At 47.3% G+C, this 19,008-nt stretch overlaps 2 protein-coding genes across 8 annotated transcripts in view; one reads left to right on the top strand and one right to left on the bottom strand.

The window, feature by feature from the left end:
* The window catches only part of Palm2akap2 (PALM2 and AKAP2 fusion), a 301,240-nt gene extending 294,142 nt beyond the window's left edge, over positions 1-7,098 (top strand). For all 7 annotated transcript variants that reach the window (XM_050118976.1, XM_050118965.1, XM_050118985.1 and 4 more), the window contains one exon: positions 3,044-7,098. In XM_050118976.1, coding sequence (XP_049974933.1) covers positions 3,044-3,066 — 23 coding nt within the window. In that variant the 3' untranslated portion in view covers positions 3,067-7,098. The remainder of the gene's footprint in view (positions 1-3,043) is intronic.
* Positions 7,099-15,645: 8,547 nt separating this feature from the next.
* Positions 15,646-19,008, bottom strand: part of CUNH9orf152 (chromosome unknown C9orf152 homolog) — a 7,227-nt gene continuing 3,864 nt past the window's right edge. Inside the window, 1 exon segment of the mRNA XM_050166062.1 lies at positions 15,646-18,157. Within this exon segment, the coding sequence (XP_050022019.1) occupies positions 17,631-18,157 (527 nt within the window). The 3' untranslated portion in view covers positions 15,646-17,630.

Here is a 19,008-nt window from a genome sequence, read left to right as displayed (position 1 = left end):
ACGGAGGTTCTCAGCCGTTTCAGTACTGGCTCATTCCTTTTCTTCTCTGTGTCTTAGCAGGGGCATTTAGATTTGATCAGAAATTGGTGGTCACATGAGAAGGACATTCAGATCAGAGGGAATGAATTAAGAGCTCATGTTTACATTCCATGAGTTATTTGAGTTCTTGATCATTAGATGTTTAAACTCAAGCTATGCGAAACGTTTCTATAATTATAATTTTCCTGCCCGATGTACCCTTTGTGACTGAATTCTCTGAGGAAAGGAACGCTCATACCCCACATATGGCGTGTTAGGAACCCAGTCACCATTGGTCAATCGATCAGGTAGAGGAATGCTACTATGGGTTTCTGAAGGAACGAAATTTAACTAAGATTTACAAACATTAAAAGAGACTTAAAGCCACGTGTGGGACCCACGTACCATTCGTCTTAGTACGGAGGTACTTAGGACGGAGGTAGGTGGATTGTGAATTCTTGGATAGCCTGGGCTGCAAGACAGGAACTTTTCTCAAAAGAAAAAGGAAAGGGGATGCTGGAGAGATGGACCGATGGTTCCCGGCACTGACTGCTCCTCCAGAGGACCTGGCTTCAATCCCAGCGCTTGCATGGCAGCTCACAACTGCCTGCAACTTCAGTTCCAGGAGCATCTACTGCCCTCTTATGGCCTGTGCAGGCACCAGGCACACAAGTGGTGCACAAGCATCCATGCAGGCAAAAAACTCACATACATAAAAATAAATAAATATTTTAAGGGGGAGGGGCTTAGCTAGCAAGGCAAAAACCTTTTAAAATTATTTTTATGTATTTTTTATAAAAAATTTGTTTATTTACTTTTTATTTATTTTGGTTTTTCGAGGCAGGGTTTCTCTGTAGCTTTGGAGCCTGTCCTGGAACTTGCTCTGTAGACCAAATCGGTCTCGAACTCACAGAGATCCACCTGCCTCAGCCTTCCTAGTGCTGGGATTAAAGGCAGGCACCATACCGCCTGGCTATTTTTATTTTTTTAGGAAACCTTTTCCAGGACCTTCACTTTATTTTCATGCTCCTGGGAATGTCTCAGGCCAACATGAGCAATTCACACAGCACAGAGGTCTTTATACAATCTGTGCTTCTATTCCACTCCAGGATCTGTGACCTCTCAGAGGCTGGGAGTGATCCTTTGAAGGCTACAGCACCTGAAACTGTTTGTCCCTGGGGCAGACCCCACACTGTGGCTTTTACGTTGCCCATTTGACGTGGGGGGATATCGAAGCGCTGGAGTTTGTGACTTAAGGCACGGTCACGTTGTCCATACAGTTTAAAGTGTAGATCTCATTGAGCTCCAGAGGCCATCCTACCATCTGAGAAAGCCCATGCTGTTAGGGCAAGTGCAGTCTCCATTGAGCAGGCAAAGACTTGAAATACGAGATGAACAAGAGAGAAAACTGTAGGGCTCGGGTATTACACTCCGTGTGCTGTTATCCCTCACCCTCGTGCTATCAAGCATTGGCCAGGAAACTCCTGTTTAGCTTGGCAGCCTGCTTTCCTCCAGTGTGTGCTTCTGCACGGGGCTAGTCATGACATGGCTGTGACTCTCAACAGCGCATTGTTCACACAGCAAAGGTGACTGGCTGTCACCTCCCTGTCAAGTCCAGCTGTCCCGTGTTGGGAGACAAGGGGAAGACCTTCAGATGGAAGCATCCAGAAGCTATGGGTAGTCTTTGCATTTGGCACAGATATAAGGTAGCATGCCAGGATGGACCCTGACCCCGTAGTCTACCCGGCATTTGCTTCCACGTGGCATCTTCCTACCCCTCCGGAGTTGCCAACGTCACTGCCCCTTGTTCCGGTGACCATTTTTAGAAGAAGCACAGCGTTTGTTGTGGTTCAGAAAACCAACCAGGACTTTTCTCTGGTATCAGAAGCTCTGCAGCCTCAGTGAACAGCAGAGGGCTGTTTGTGAACTTGCCTTTGTTACAGTGGTCCTGACCTGGAACCTTGCCCTGTGTCCTGGCCACTCACGTGCCTTTCACGTGGGTTCCATCCTATCCAAACTGAAAACTGAAACAAGTGGCCTGATGTCTTCTCTCGGGAGCCCACAAATGATTCCAGTAAACATGTGGGAGAGAAGTCCCACCCCCACGGGGGTGAGCCTACTGGGCCTTGATGTCGTCACCTTTAGTTTCTCTTATTATTAGTAGTACGTATGACCTTGATGACACAGACTCCAGATGCTGATGACTTTCTATTGTCCTGAAGACTTTCCCACTACCTCAGTCGGTGGCCATCGGTATTTCTTTCTGCCATAGTAGATTCTTGGGATATAGATATTTTCCTAGTGTTATGTGAGTATGCAAACTTACTGCATCAAATCCACATTGGTCCAAGGATAGACATTCCTTCCCCATCTTTGCTTATGAGTCAGCTAAGAGGGTCTGCGCTATTTAAAATGGGGATCACTAGCCTCAGAAGGCTACTTAAATTTAAAGTCCCCTCAAATATTTCATTTCTCAGCTGTCTGAATGCGCTTCAAGGGTCTGCTGGCCTCACGTGGATAGCGGCTACCACAGATAAACAGCTTCAATGTGATGTAAACAGCTTCAATGTGATGTAAACAGCTTCAATGTGACGTAAAGGTCTGCGCACAACAGGCGTGGACAGCTTGTCAAGCGCTACTTTAGACTAGTCAGCTCGGGGGAGCAGGCAGAGCTCAGCTGTAGAGTGTTTGCCCAGCTCGTTCGATGCTCCAGGTTCAGTCTCCAGCACCACAATAAACAACTCTCCCCCCCCTCCCAACAAAACTGAGGCTGAGTTAAGTCTAGTTCAAAGAAACCAGTAAATATGCAACAAAAGATGATATTAGAGTCCATGCATCAGAGAGTGAGTGGGTTTGGGCTTTGAAATGAAGTCACATCCAACCTCTTTCATCCCTTCCCCCTCGTTCCATCTCCGCCCATCACCTACCCCAGTCTACCGGATCCCGCATCACTTTCATCTTGTGAACATGGCGCTGAGTAAGGAAATGGAATGAATTCTGTTAACGTCTGCCCCTCTTTTTTCAGGTCCTGGAGGCCACACGGGTTAATCGAAGAAAGAGCGCTCTGGCCTTGCGCTGGGAGGCAGGGATTTATGCCAACCAGGAGGAGGAGGAGGGCAATGAGTAGACTTCCTTCAGCCCAGGAAACTCCTTTGCTGAAGGAGTTTCCGCAAAGAAACCAAGAAATGATCAATTCAGAAGCATTTTAACGGACTATTTATTGAAGTGCTTACAAACTCAACAGTTCTCATGTAGACCAGAAGCTGCAATGCACAATGGTAAAAAAAATAAACAAATAAAACAAAAAGGAAAAAAAAAAAAGCGAAGAAGTCCACCCATCAAACTCTGAGACCAGAGAGTAAGAAGAGAAAGGATTTCTTCATGATTCAAAGAAGCCCCAGGCTTTGGACCATTCCACAACCAATCCAAAGGGACACAGGCCTGACAGATGAGTCAGCATAGCTGCTGCAGGCAGAACTGAAGCCAGCCTCAGCTGGGTGACAAGGAGCAAGCGGTGACTTAGTCGTCCCATTCCGAGGCGTCAAACAAGGCCCAGGCTGGTGCAGTCTACAGCAGACAGGCTCTTCATTCCGCCCTTGCTCTCCTGGGGCATCAGACTTGTTGGGTCGACTCCGTTTTCTCCAGCAGCCATAAAACGAGCGGTGTTTCTTTCCATAGATGCCCAAGAGGGGGCGCTGATGATTCAGTCTCGCTTCTGTGAAATCATTTTTAATTGGGAACACTCAATGGTCGCAATATATATAAAGACCTGTATTTTTAAGACAATATCTCTTCATGTTGCAGATGCAATCTGTTCTACGGTAGGAGGTTGAGAATGCTAGGGGAGAGAGCCAAACCAAATGGGTTATTAGCTTTAGGACCTTCTGCGTATCCTGGTGACTGGTCATTTTAGGAAAACACACTTTCACAGTTCTGTTTCTTCATATGAAAATTATATTTAGTGGGCAATGACTATTTTTATGATGGGATGGGGGATAGGAATATGGATAAAATCTGTACCCAGTAAACAGCTTGGTTCAAGATGGTAGGGATGTTTTTAGAATGGCAATAATTGAAAACAGAAAGGGGGCAGGCTCTGCCTCAGAAGGGTATATAGTTGATCAGAAGTATGGTGTGTATAACTATTTTGTATTTTAAAGTGGGCCTTAGAAGTGGTTGGGGCATAGGGTGGACTCTCTTGGATCTGAGAAAGGCAACGTTAAAGTCACGGAGGTAAAGAGAGAAATGGGGAGGGGGGGGAGGAAGACTGGGAAAGGAAGGAAGAGAGATTATTTTTGCTGAATAACCAGTGTTTTTCAGGATGACAAAGAGAAAAATGTAGAATAGAAATTTTAAGAACAGATGTGGAATCAGCTACAAATCCTAAAGATGGTGTGTATGCCTCCGTGTGCCTGTATAAAGAGTGTATGTTCGCGAGCAAGGGTATGACGTGTGTGTGCATGTGTGTGCGTCCGCATGTGTGTGTGTGTGTCCGTGTGCTAAAATTTCAGGTTGATCGTGACACATGGCTGGACAGTAGTTCCTCCATGGCTGTCTGCCAGCTTCAGGAGTGAGTGAGAGTTTTCTTTTTTTATGAAAAGGGATATCAAGGCACAGGGCTGGTGCGCTATTTCTTATATTGAACCGACCTAACATGTTGTTTGCGTGAGTCACAATTGTGAAGTTTGGTGCAGTTTTGTATTGGTGATTTGACATTTAGACCACATCCTATTTATTCTTATGCTTTGTATTCATGCCTCACGGACTATAGAGGACTCCAGCTTTACTCTCTCTGTCATTTAAAGCAATATGATAAGGGCATTCACTAATCAGGTGCCCTGAATTTCTGGATGAGGGAATGTTTCATTTCTGGCAAGGAGAGGGAGGGGGGGAGAAGGAGTGGGAGGGGGAGGAGAAAAAAGAAGAACTAACCAGCCTTCATTATTTTCCCTTTATTTTAAAGACAATTTCTTAAAAAGCAATAATTAAATCAGACCTTGCTAAAATCCATTTTTGTTTTATGTTATTATGTCATAGGATCTAATATGTTATTCTAATAAGTAGCGGCTCCACAATATTTATATGTACCTTCCCACGTGTTATCTTTACCCTTTTTATTATACTAGCGCTGACTTTGGGGGAAAGCTTATTCACTGGTAAGTGGTGGGCACGGGGTAAAAGGGAATTGCCTGATGACTTACAAGGATCTTTAAGAACTGCCAAGGGACCCTGTAACTCTAAGCCAAAGTCTACAGATGGTAGCCAGGTTATACGAGGGGAGTGCACCCTGCCTTTAGATGGTTCGTTCTTTTAGACATAATGTTTTTAAAAATGCTAGATGTTGGGGCAGAGAACAAATGAGACCCTTGCTGCTGCAAGGAATTTGCTTCACAGTAAGGGAAACTGGCCCAGGGCAAATGTCCTGGCACATGACATCTGTGTCGGATCAGAAGTCCTGCTAGCTAGCACACTGGAGGGCACAGCTTTGTCTAAGGAGTTCCAGCTGGAGGCCCCAACTGCCTGGCCCGAGAACACAGTGATGTGGGTGTCCCTTCCCTTGGGAAACACAGGGATAAGTGTCCCAGGGCCCTACCCAGTGGCATATAGAGCTAGAGAGTGAGATAGTATGGGTCATACAAGAAAACTGGCTGCCCCATGTTTTCTGGGATCTGCTGGAGACTGTGGAGGCAGTGCAGACAACTCCCTCCGTTTTCACAAGAGGAAACGGTCCTCGTGATTTCCTCAGATTTCATGTCCTGTTTGGAAGGGAACCTTGGACCCACACGGAGGGTACACTGAGGAAAGAATCGGCAGCTGGAGCCCCCACACAGTCTGTGGGGTCACTTTGGTGGCAGATGAAGTGGTCTTTTGATTGCAGTAGATTGAACAAGAAGTTCTGAAGGGTCGGGGATTTAGAGCCGGGTACCGTGGGCCGTACTCCATTTGTGGGTAAGGAGAGGCCCAGTTTCTGCCACTCTTTCCTGGTCACACAGCTTTTTTTTTTTCCCACGGTGGCCCCTCCATTTCCTTGTTTTCCTGGTTTCCCTGAATTCTAATGGCTCCCATTTGTTTCCTGGCTCTCCTTGCTGACGGTTCTAGAATATTCTATTTAAATGGAAATCTGTTTCACGGGAGAGCCAGCTTTTCTCTGTGTTCTTGGCAAGGGCGGGGGGGGGGGTTAATTCTTTTTCCTCATTCAAGAAACATTTGGGCCATTTCTTTGGGCGTCTCCCTGTAGGCTTTAGGATCCCACACGGGCCTCATCACTTTACCCGACGTGATCCAGCAGGTCCCTGGAGGAAAGGACGCCCTGCCCCATAGGCCCGAGGTGAGAGGCTCCTCGCAAGTTTTGCCTTGGACACTCGGCTCTACCCTGCATCAAAGCTTGTTAGTCTCAACTGTAAGAAATGTGTAGCTTCCGTAGATGTTCACAACCCTCCTGAAGAACTCCACACCGCGGTGTTTGAACGCCCACTTCCCTCCAGAGCCGAGGCTGACAGCCTTGGCTGTCTTATCTAGGAATAAAGGAAGCAGGACACGGTGCACGTCCCTTCCTCTTCCCTGTGCATGCTGCCCACCCTAGGCAACGACATAGAAACAGTATATAATCAGTGTCCACACACACATTCACGCACACACCCCCCCACACACTAGAACAAGGAACACCAAAACAGTGTTGATTGTTGTCTTTAAAGATATTTTTTTCACCTGAAGAATGGACTTAACCTATGTATTGAAAAAAAAAAAAAGCCTAAGTGTTAGAGATGGTGACTATATCCAGTTTCAGTTACACGACCAATTTACTGGATTTTAAGCGTTCCGTAAGCTGCCAAGTTTTATTTTGTGTTGCTCTTTATCCAAATGATTTTTCCTTATTTTTTTTTTAATTGGAGGAAGGGTGGGTTGGGGGGATGAGGGGCAGCAGCAATACTGTGTTTGAAAAAAAAATGATACTCTGTACCTGGCTTTCCTGTGTTATGTTAACCACTTCAATGTTTTTATTCTGCTTCAGTTTTATAGTGACTGTGAAGGCGTTCCATGCAGCTATACAGTTATTTTCTCAATAAAACTCAACACGCGTGTGGTGTTTTTCTTTTTTCCTTTTTTAGGGATGGCTATTTTTGTTTGACTGTGGAAGAAGGTTGGGGGGGTTGGGTGGCTAAGCTTTGAGGGACATGTCAGTGCCCCTGGTTTCTGCCTCTACTTCCCCCACGTATGGGACCAAAGAAGCCATGGTAGCTAATAAAGCATCCCTGTGTCAGGAGCCACAGAAATGATGCAGGTGTCCGTCCCTTGATGAGGGAGTTGGAATTCGGAGTCGAAGCAACAGAATGAACCTACAAGCCATGACTCAGGTATAGCCTTGCTGCTCATTCACGTGCATGCACACACCTGCGTATGTGAAGAGCAAAGGTCAGGTTTAGTTGTTGAATCTCAGGAACTGTCTTATGAGGCAGGGTCTCTCACTAGCTGGAACTGATTAAGTAGTCTAGATTGGACCTGTTTCTACCTCACTATCACTAGGATTGTGTGTGTGTGTGTGTGTGCATGCGTGCGTGCACGTGCGCGCACCACTATCACCATGTCAGGCTTTTTTCTGTGGGTCTGGAAGTGGAACCTAAGTTCTCATATTTACCCAACAAGCACTAAATTTACTAAGTGAGCAGATTTCCTCTGACCTTAGCACAGATCCGTATCTCATTCCCAGCATGCATCTGTATTTGGCGCTTCTTTATGAAGGACTGAATTGCAGCTTAAAGAAGCCCAGAAAGAACAGGAGTTCTTCAAGAAAACCCGTTCCTCTTCTACATCTGCCTGTCCCTCTTCCCTTCCCATCAGTCTCCAGGTACTCCTCACCCAGTCCTCTCCAGTCTCCTCACCCAGCCCCAGTACTTCCTGAACCCTGTCCCTCATCCTGGGCCTCCCCAGCTCTGCCTCTTTCTTCTGCATTCCAGCTGCCTCTCTACCTTCTCTCCCCACCTGGGGCTCTTTAGTCTTTCTGTCCCCAGGTTTTCTAGCCAGATCCTCTTATTCGGAACATCTGGGGGGTGGGAGGCATCTCCTGTGTTACCCTGTCACGAACAGCATCTTCCCAACTTTATATGTTGAGAGCTCTGACTTTGAGAATGTGGCTGAGTGGGACAGTCCTCTCTTCATACATAGAATTCCCAAGTTCAATTCTCAGCAGTGAAAACCAGAAAACAAGCCCCATGAAGCTGGGCCTGGAGTCACACATCCACAATCCCAGCACTCAGGAGACACAGGCAGGAGGATTGCTACAAGTTCAGGGCAGCCTGGTCAACAAGTTCCAAGCCAGAAAGGGTTATAATCAACCCATTTCAAAAAAGTGCATCAAAATAATAAAAACCCTGCAAGCCAAGGGTGATAACACTTACGTGCAGGAGGCTCAGGAGTTCAAGGCTAGCCCTGGCTACATAGCAAGTTTGAGATCAGCCGGAGCTACATGAGATTGTATCTCAAGACACAGTACATAGAGAACATTTAAGACAGCCTGGGGTACTGACTGCTGGGGGGCTGCAGATATAATGGCTCTGGGGAGCTTTAAACAACAGCTGGGAGCTTTTGTGCATCGTCCCAGCATGGCAGCTCACCATTGTGTGTCCTGCCTCGAACCAGAGACAGCAACTTAAACAGAAAGTCAGTGCTGAAGCACGCCTTTAACCCCAGTGTGCAGGAGGCAGAGGCATCCCTTTAATCTCAGTGCTCCAGAGGCAGAGGCAAGCCTGGTCTACAAATTGCAGAGAATCCCTGGGGGCTAGGGAGGGGGAAGATAACTATCTATAATGTTCAGATTTTAATTTTAGGGCAAGATAAAGGAATTTGTTTAAACATCTTTTTTTTTTTTTTTTGGTTTTTCGAGACAGGGTTTCTCTTTAGCTTTGGAGCCTGTCCTGGAACTAGCTCTTGTAGACCAGGCTGGCCCCGAACTCAGAAAGATCCGCCTGCCTCTGCCTTCCGAGTGCTGGGATTAAAGGCGTGCGCCACCACCCGGCCAGAAGAAATTTTTTTGTCATGTGGAATAGTAACAATAATGAACTAGCTTAGCATAAAATTCACCCGTGGGTTCAGTGGTTCCCAACTGCCAGGGATTCCAGCTACAATGGGCATCCTCTTTTGGCCTGTGTGAGCACCTGTACACGTGTGCACACACCCGTGTACAGATTCATACATGTACATGTAGTTTTCAAGCTTTCTTTTTTTCAAAGTTTCTTTTAAATAGTAAAAATATTTTTTTTTCCTCCCAACAGCTTTGGTTTTGATGCTGGGCACTTATACCAATCTCTGGCCCTTAGTGTCTTTGAATCAGATAAAGAATCTTCTCTTTCTTGGCTTTACTGTGAATTTGACATCTCAGGGAGAGAGCCCAGACCTTGTGCAATAGTCAGGCAAACAGATCACTGACAATAACAGCCTGGGCAAATAATGAGATCTGTGCTTGAGAGTCACAGCACTGGAAAGCATCCCAGGCCATTAAAGCCAAATGACCAAGCCCGACCTAGTTAGTGTGTGGACCTGTGTCCCCAGCTACTTGGGAGGCTGAGACAGGAGGATCACAGATTCAAGGCAGCCTGGGCAACTTAGTGAGACCCTGTCTCAGAAAGCAAACAGCGAATGGGGGATTGTCTCGCTGTGGTAGGACGTTTGTGTAGTACAGAAGGCCCTTAACCCAGTGGTTCTCTCAATCTGTAGGTCGAGACCCTCTGAGGTGTCGCTTAAGACCATCAGAAAACACAGGTATTTACACCATGACTCAAACCGTAGGAAAATTACAGTTATGAAGTAGCAACGAAATAATTTTATGGTTGGGGGTCATCACGACATGAGGAACTGTATTAAAGGGCCTCAGCATTAAAAAGGGTGAGAACCATTCACTGCCTTAGCTGGCAACGGGAAGGGTAGAACGCCATTGTTTTCAGTTCATGTGAGATGCTCACCTTTGCCTACTAGTGGCCACATGGTGGCAGTGGTCCCTAAGGTAAAAGCAGCCATTATTAGCCAAGAGCCTTCTGTCAGGGTTCTCACCCTTCAGAATAAACAGTAATTTCTCAAACACTTCCATGCGAAACCACTCTGCGGCCAGGTGAGGTGACTCATACTAGCCATTCCCAGTACTGACTTGAGTGGCAGAAACAGAAAGATGGCCTTAAATTCAAAATCAGCCTGTTCCACATAGTGAGTGTCAGGCTAGCCTGGGCTACATAGATAGGGTCTCAAAACAAAACAAGGAGCTCGAGAGATGGCTCAGCAGTTAAGAGCTCTCACTGTTCTTAAAGGGACCCTGGTCTTGGTTCTCAGTACCCATGCCAGGAGGTTCACAGCTGTCTGGCACTCCAGCTCTGGGGAATCTGACACCTGGCTTCAGTGGGACACCACCACATCTGCGGCATATACACAGAGAGACAGACGCACATCTGTGCCATGCACACAGACAGACGCGTACCTATGGCATTCACACACAGAGAGACATGCACAAAATAAAAATAAAACTTCAAAATGAAATGAAGCCGGGTTGCTGGTGTACACCTTTGATCCTAGCCCTTTTGGGCAAAGGTATATCAGTTTAAGGTCAGGCTTGTCTACATAGCCAGCTCTAGGCCAGTCAAGGCTACATAGTGAGACACTGTTTCAAAAGAGCAATAATAGCAGTAAAAAGGGGGGAGGTGGATCCCAAATTATTCATAATAAAGGTGTGAAACTAGCATGTTTAGATTCTACCTTTGGGTCCTAGGTGGCACTCACCATTGTGGCCAGATGGTCACATGCTTCTCCCAGGAGTAACAGCCACAGTTCTTACTCTAGCTCCGCAAGAGACTCTGTGGTTAGCGCGTCACACGGGCTACCTCAGCCTCTTCTTATACCACTTTAGCCTGGTTTCCACATTACAGGTGACAAAGCATGTGCTCAGAATCCGGGTGACAGGCTCAGCTGCCATAACCAGTGGCAAAGAGAGGACTCCAAGCCAGGCAGTCTGCCCCAAAGCCCTTCCTCCCACACTCTTCTCCTCATCCCGGGTCAGTAACTGGCTAAGCTCTTGCCAGGAGGGCTCTGCTTTCTCTGAGACCAGAGAAACCTATCTTCAGCATGGGCCAGTACCAAGCAGGGAGAGGATGCTGTTGGAAGAAGAAAGGAGGCTGTGTATCTTGAGGCCTAGGGACATGTGTGGCAGGCAGACGCTATTATCCCCAAAGGCCAACACAGGAACACCCTGGCCCTTTGCAACAGCTTTCCCAAGAGCACCGGCATGTGGCCTGCTCTTGAAGTTACCACAGATTGTTACTGAGTTAGGAGAATGTTCTGGTCTGCCATAAAAAACCGTCCATATTACTAACTTGTAGTGTCTGTATTCCTTGCCTCTTATTGTGAACACACACACACACACTAACTTTAAAAATCAACTTGGTACTAGGCACCCTTTTCTGTACTGGATAAGTAATATGATCAATAAAGAGATCCAATCAATAATTCGGTGACTGTTTAAAAAAATCACCTGAATATTCAACCCCCCAAGTCATACATAATGGCATGTTTCACAAGGACTCATGAGAGACGGAGTCCCAAGGGGACCACCATGCATGTCTACATATAAACTATGTTCTGCTGTTCTTTGGCCTTGTTACCCGTGTCTCACTTCTGAGAGCCTCTTCAAGAGGCCATTTGTACTTAACATTCATCTCTGTCTTGTGGCTGCAAGGTTTGCTGTTGTTTTCCTGTTGGCTTAGCGGCTGCACCTGAATCTGCTGATATTTTAACTAACGCGTGAGCCCCATGGCCCCACAGTTAGTACCCCGGCCTGCTCACACTGAGGCCTGGTGGGATTTCCGCTCCCACCAGCCAACAGCACCGGCTTGGCTGTGGCCACCAAATAAAGGTTTTAACTAAGTCCCTATTGTTCGAATAAATATTTATTGTACAAATAAAGACTTGGGAGCCTGCTGTTGGGGTGAAAATCTGCTAGATCAGGGAGGCCAAGAAACAACCAGCTGACCTTTTGTTTTGGCTGAAGACACAGCAAGAGAGCATCTCTCCACTTGTCCCAAACCAAAAAGACCACAAATCTCTAAGTCCCTCCCTACTTCCTATGCATCTCTCTATCCGAATTCCAGGCTCCCTTGTCGTCTCTATGGCCAATTCCTGCCAATTAATTGCTGGCTCTGCCCCTGATCCAAGGTTAATTTCATTAACACAGTCTCAGAGTTTCACAACGCGATCAAATAGCCTGTAACAGCTTGCAGACTGACTGGGGAAGATTGCCGAGGCTGCCAACCATGTCTGCCATGCTGGTTCATAGGAGTCGGTCTGGACTGACTGCATCCTTATCTGCAGAGCTCCCTAGAGCTCTGAAATGCTTTAACTAAGGATACCCTGTGCTCTTTAACCTGGGATCAGGAGCAGTTTGGAAAGGGAGGTGCCAGCCGCCTGTAATGTTTCTAACAATTGGGTTTACAAGATGCATCTGATTTTGGCTGCACCCAGGGCCTTTTACTGTGGGCGCTGGCCACCTCGTTATAAACTCGGAACCCTGCTCTTTATCAGAGCCCACCACCACAAGTAGGCTTTGGGTTCCTAGCAGTCAGGTGTTTTGTGTGCACTGGCAGGGATGTGAGACCTGGGAATGAAGCACATCCTTGTGGCCGGGTGACGGGAAGACTCAGACGCCTCTACAGGAGAATGCTAGCCTGAAGCTGGCGTAAAGGAGACCCCCAAGAGAGATCTGTTGGCCCTTCCGCCATGTGAAGCTGCAGCCAAGCAGCCAGAGATGAGTCAGGAAGCAGCTCCCATCATCGGACATCAAATCTACTTCTGTATTAATTTGGCCTCCGGAACTGCAGAATGAAATTTTGATGTTGTTCAACCGTCCAATCTGCGATAGTCAATGTGTCTGACTCCTGACTATAATGTTCCTTGTGAGATTGTAATACTTAATATGTTTAGAATTCATTTTAATTTATTTAAACAATTATTTAATAGCGTGTGTGAGCTTGCACGAGTTTTCACATGTGCACATGCTGGGGCATGAATGTAGGGGTCAGAGAATAATGCAGGAGTTGGTTCCCTCCTCCCACCATATGGATCCCCCCCCCCCTTTTTTTTTAAAGGTTTATCTATTATGTATACAGTATTGGGCTTGCATTATGCCTGCCCTCCAGAAGAGGGCACCAGATTTCATTACAGATGGTTGTGAGCCACCATGTGGTTGCTGGGAACTGAAGCCAGGACCTCTGGAAGAGCAGCCAGTTCTCTTAACCCCCACCACCCACCATGTGCGTTCTAGGGATAGAAGTCAGGCCATTAGTCTCGGTGGCCAGTACCATGGCCCTCACAGCACCTGGTTTCCTTCTGAGACAGGGTCTCACAGTGAAGCTCAGGATGGTCTTGAATTCACTATGGAACCCGCAAAAGACTTGGACTTGCATCCATCCTCCTGCCTCAGCTTCTCCAATGCTGGGATTTCAGGCCCAAAGCACCTTGCTCAGCTTCTGACGTATTTAAAACTTACCCTTCTCATGAAAAAGGCATGTAACTTTCCCTGAGTCTGTCCCCTTGGCCTCAGACAGGGCATGCTGGAGAAGGTTGGGGCCTAGAATAGGCACCGACTCTGTATTAGACTCTGTTTGTGTGGTGGTTTGAAAGAAAATGGCCCCTAAAGGGAGTGGCACTATTAGGAGGTGTGGCCTTGTTGGAGGTAGGAAGTGTTTCCCTGTGGAGTTGGGCTTTGAGGTCTCGTGTATGCTCAATCCACACCCAGACCACTTCCTGTGGCCTGTGAGAAAGATGTAGAACTCTCAGCTCCTTCTCCAGCACCACGTCTTTTGCCTGCTGCCTTGCTTCCTGCCATGATGATAAAGGACTAAACCTCTGAAAAGATAAGCCACGCCAATTAAATGTTTTCCCTTTATAAACGCTGATGTGGTCATGGTGTCCCTTTACAGCATCTCTTCACACAGTCTCTTCCTAAGACAGTTTGCTTGCTATCACAGGTGCCTAGCCAGTACTCCCCAGGTAAACACAGCGCTCTGGAAGAGTAGGGAGGCTATTGTATACCATTTCTGCATCAGATGGCAGGGGTAACGTCTCTTCTGTTAACCTCTTTGCCTCCTTTGTCTCGTCGGCACAGCCCAATACCACTGACACTCTGATTTTGTTTGTTGAGATAGGGCCTTGCTATACAGCACAGGCTAGCCTTGAACTAAGTAATTCAAGCTGCCCCCAAATTTTCCATCTTCCTGCTTCAGCCTGAAGCTGAGCTCTCAGAGTACAATGGAAACATAGCCAGGTGATGTAGTCGTCAGGATACAGGTAGAGGAGAGATGGAAGGGTGAATTGCACCCAGTGGATGAAGCATCTTTCTGCATGGACGTTCCAGGGAAAACTCCATCTGGTGACTGTAGACCTAGTACAAAGTGACAGGCTCAGTTCCTTCCTTGAATGTTCCGTCGAGGAATTCTGCTCATTGGCTGTGGGGAAACACATGCAAAGCAACTGAAAAATATCCAGGAACTTAAGGATATATAGAAAGAACACTAAAAGCGAGGTGGGCAGAAAGGGTATTTGGGGAGAACAGAGAGGGTGTATCTATGCTTCAAAGGCTGGACCGAAGGAAGGAGTGTTTGCAAAGCATTCTGTGTTTTTTTTTGGCCTCCAGTTAGCAGCGTGAATTTGTCTATCCTACTTAAAAAAAAAAATGTCCAGAAGTGCCGGTACTATACATGTGGTGGTCCACACCTTTAATCCCAGCAGGGCAGATGCAGGACAATCTCTGTGATTTTGAGGCCAGCCTGGTCTGCATAGTGAGTTCCAGGCAAGCCAGGGCCACACAGTGAGAACCTGTCTCAAAATAAATAACATATATCTTGTATTTCTGAGATTTTCTAATTATGACGATATTGGACTAAGCAGATGGAAAGGGTCAGGGAGGAACAGTTTAGAATAATGAGGAGTGTAGTCAGGCATGGTGGCACACACGGTGACGTCCTTGTGATCCCAGCCCTGGTGAGGCTGAGGCTGGAATGTTGCTCTAAGCTTGAAGCCAGCCTGGTCTATACAGTTAGTTCTGGAACAGCCGCGGCTACATAGCTACTTACTGCTGCTGCACATAGCTTCTCATTGTTTCTCCCTTTGAGTTCTGAGAGACTAAATGCTGGTCCTCAAGCAAGCACCTTCACCGAGACATATCTCTAGCTCTGTTTGGTCTCATGTAGACTACGTTGGCCTCAAACTCACAAGGTAGCCTAGGCTAGCCTTGAACTACTGATTCTCCTCCCTCCACCTCTGGAGTTCTGGGATTATAGTTACGCTTTACCAGACCTGACTGGATTTTTGTTTTTTGTTTTTGTTTTTTTTTTCTTGCATCAATTAGTGCACATGCGCAGGTGCACACCTGCCAAGCACACCACAGTGCACTCTTATGTACACAAAATCACAATGGCAAAGCTGCCAAAACACCAACGGGGGCCGATCTTGACGAGTGATATCTGAAGCTGACCTCTGGTTTCCACACACATGTGTACACACTTGTGCACGAAACACACACAATATCAGGATCAGAAAAACAATTACGTGTGAATTGAGAAGCAAGGATTAAATAAATAAAAGGCCAAAAGAATGTCTTTTTTTTTCCCAGAATGTGTTCTTAATTTTTATTAGAGTATTAAAAAAAAAAACCCAACCAGTTCCTTATTTCCTTATTTATTGTTCACCAAAGGAATAACAGTGACTCCCTAGAATGAATTGGATTTCAGGGGCCCCGGGAGCATGTGCATAGAGAGAGAGAATCTGATACGGGATGGGGTGAGTTGCCTTAGGTGCCAACACTAAACATTGACCCACCCTCCACACCCCCCGCTTCCCCTCCCCACAAGGACACAGACTTTGCTTTGTTTAAAAGCGCATATTTGATACCAGGGAGCCAGACTCTGGGGTGGGGCTGATCAGGCCACCCTTGTCCACTGCAGTTTTTCCCCTCATAGCCTCACAGCCACTGACAAGCCCCTCTCAGGCTGAGAACCTGTGTGAGACGCCAGCAAACACACATGGATTCTCAGACCAGACATTGCCCAAGCTATGCCCACCTGCAGCCCCCTTACCTCCACGGTGGGCTCTGAGGTTCCTGCTGCTACTGGGAGACAGACGCCCCACCCAGAGCCCATGAGTCTGTAAACCATCTCTCCAGGTGCCTGGATTCCAGTAAAATGACAGCTGTCATTCTCCTCTCACCTGGGAAGTTTAGGGACTAGGTTGTCAGTTTCTGGGGCACCAGTGGGCTACCCATGGTGACACATCCCATGCCTGTGTAATGGGTGCACCTCAACTAGATGTGTCCTTCCCTTCTAGCTCCCCAAATCGTCAGAATCCCATATTCCTACTCCAGAATACTCCCAAGCTCCACAACCCGCAAATCTCAGAGACAGACTGACCATGTAAACCCTGCCCCTTCCTCTGAGACCTGTAAGATATCAGCCCTAACTTGTGAGCCTGCACTCCCTTCAGAGCCCCCCTTTACTGTCTGTCTGTCTGCCTGCCAATGACGTTTGGGTTAATAGCTCTTCTAATAGACTCCTTATTCTGAAGGATGCTAGGCCTGTCCGGAGGGACCTGAGTGATTCAATAGGCTGTGAAGGATACGATTTGTGGAGATTCCTGTCTTCCAAGCGGGAGGATCTTTGCATTCCTCCCTTTGGCTCTGATTATTACACGTTTTCCACAAGGGTAGTTATTTTGTTTTCTTTTCTCTCTGGTTGGAGGACCTCCTATAACACAGGCATGACTCCTCATCGTCTTGACTCCTCCTCCACCTCCTGGAACTGCACACATTAACCATCGCACCTGGCTAGGGGTTGGTGGATTTTAATATGAAGTTAATAGACAGAAGAGAACTCAAGGGTAGGAAGAATGGGGGGGGGATAGAAGAGAAGGCTGACGAGAAACAGATTTGTGATGAAGCTGGGCTATACCACCTCCGTGACAGGTGAGAGGAACCGTACTTCCCCAAGGACTCCCTGAACGCACAGGATGGTAGATGGGAAGGATCTGCCACCAGGGCTGACCACAGTCTGGGAGGCTTACGAGGAAAAAGTGTGAGCCCTGCTACTAACTGAATTGTCTCTAAATCCCCAGACAGAGCAGCCAGGGGAAAAAAGGTTCTAAATTCTCAAAGATCTTCCCAGAATATACAAAGAATCAGAAAATATTGGGAAAAAAAAAAGATCTCCTATATCCACCGACCCCCCAGACATTGTGGAACTATCCCTCTGACTAAGGTTCCTGCTTTCTTTCTGGGACCAAATGTTCTGCTGGTCCCAGCCATGGGGAAACCACCTAGGACGATTGGGGATGCTTTTCTATACGACTAAAATGGGGCCGCGTGGATGAGAGAACACGCTCATCTTGACATAAGCAGTCGGGTGGGCAGTCTCCGGACCGCTGAAGGGAAAGACCATTTCCCATAAAGAAGTTCAGTTCTCAGGATTCCAATAGCCGGGGTGGTGCCATTGTGGCTCATTGTTCAAGGCTCTGTCTGGTTGTGGCTGGGCCATTCCTTGATGAGCTGACCGATGGCCACAAGGATGAGACATCTGGCTGAGTGCAAAGCTTTAGGGTGGGCCATATAAGCCCAGGTTCCGGGCAGCTTGGGAGATCCTGGGAAGTTTCCTCTGGGGAAATGGGTAATGAGTCGGCCTTCCAGACCTGTGTAGGTTCTTTGCGGAAGAAAGACACTGGATCCCGGTTTGCAAACCAGAGCCTGCTGCCTGTAGTGGGCCACAGCCCTCCTGACTTTGACACTGGGCCGCCTCTGCGATTTCGGTTTCTGGCTGACTCTTCTGATGGTTTTCTAGCACATTAGGGTCTCCCTCTGGAGACAGCCTTGGTTCTGACTCCGCAGGGTAGCCCTTGGGGTTCCCTTGGTGGCTGGTTTCCAGATGGAGAGTTTGGACCAAGCGATGCATCTCTAGGTAGGTGTGCCATGGAGTCTCGGGAGCCTGATGTTAGCTCCTGTCCACGTCTTCCAGTGTCCCCTCAACCTCAGAGTCAGTCTCATCTGGGGACAGGGAACTCTTTCTCTCCTTGTTAATCCAAATGGCACTCGTCATCGATTCAGCTGGAGTAAGCATGGTCCCTTCTAAGGAGAGAAGACACAGCAGTGTCACCGTTGGGAGGTCTCTGGGTAGCTCCCTTTTAGAGAAACCCATAGGTTTCCGATATAAGGAAGGGGGATCTTGAATGCCAAGGGAGTCAGATAGCAGAACATTGCACATGTGTGTCCACACATGCAAGGATACATGACCCGAACTGTGTGTATTCTTTCTCACACACATGCATTCTTCCCCAACATATGATTACAATTATTCATAATTCAACAAATATTTATCAAATACTATACCTTGTATTTGAGGTTCCATGAATATAGCAGTGAGAATATACTCACACCTTTATAGATGGGTCTATAGTCTATAGTGAGAGATTTTGGCACTTGTTCTTAAATAGGATGTCTTCATAGAGCCCTTTCAAGACTCAGGGAGCTGAGTGGAAGAGGAGTCGGGAAGACTGTGAGAGCCAGTGGAGATGGGTGACTCCCAGGACACAGCATCATCCAGACGCATCAGGACGTGAACTCACAGAGACTGTGGCCATGCACACAGGACACAGCATCACCCAGACATGGCAGGACGGATGCACACGTGAACTCACAGAGACTGTGGCCGCACGCACAGGCCTGCACAGGGTCAAGCCAGAGAAGGTCCCAGCGCTGAGAGAAGGAAGTAGATATGGGCTCTGACTCCTAACCAAGAAGCTATCTGCAATTGGTATCCACCTGCATAGGGAAAATTAGTCTTCCCCAATGGAATCTCTTTGGGTCTAGTAACCACACTTCAGGGAAGGCCTCATTCATGCCCAGGAGCAAATGGCCAACACAAAACTAACTCAGTGGTAATTATGTGGACTTTTGAGGGCATTTTTTTTGTCTTATTG

The sequence above is a fragment of the Alexandromys fortis genome, unplaced genomic scaffold (genome assembly GCF_014885135.2).
Source record: "Alexandromys fortis isolate MF-2015 unplaced genomic scaffold, M_Fortis_MF-2015_v1.1 scaffold_18, whole genome shotgun sequence".
In the NCBI taxonomy this organism is placed as follows: Eukaryota; Metazoa; Chordata; class Mammalia; order Rodentia; family Cricetidae; genus Alexandromys; species Alexandromys fortis.
This window is presented reverse-complemented; position numbering and strand designations above follow the sequence as displayed.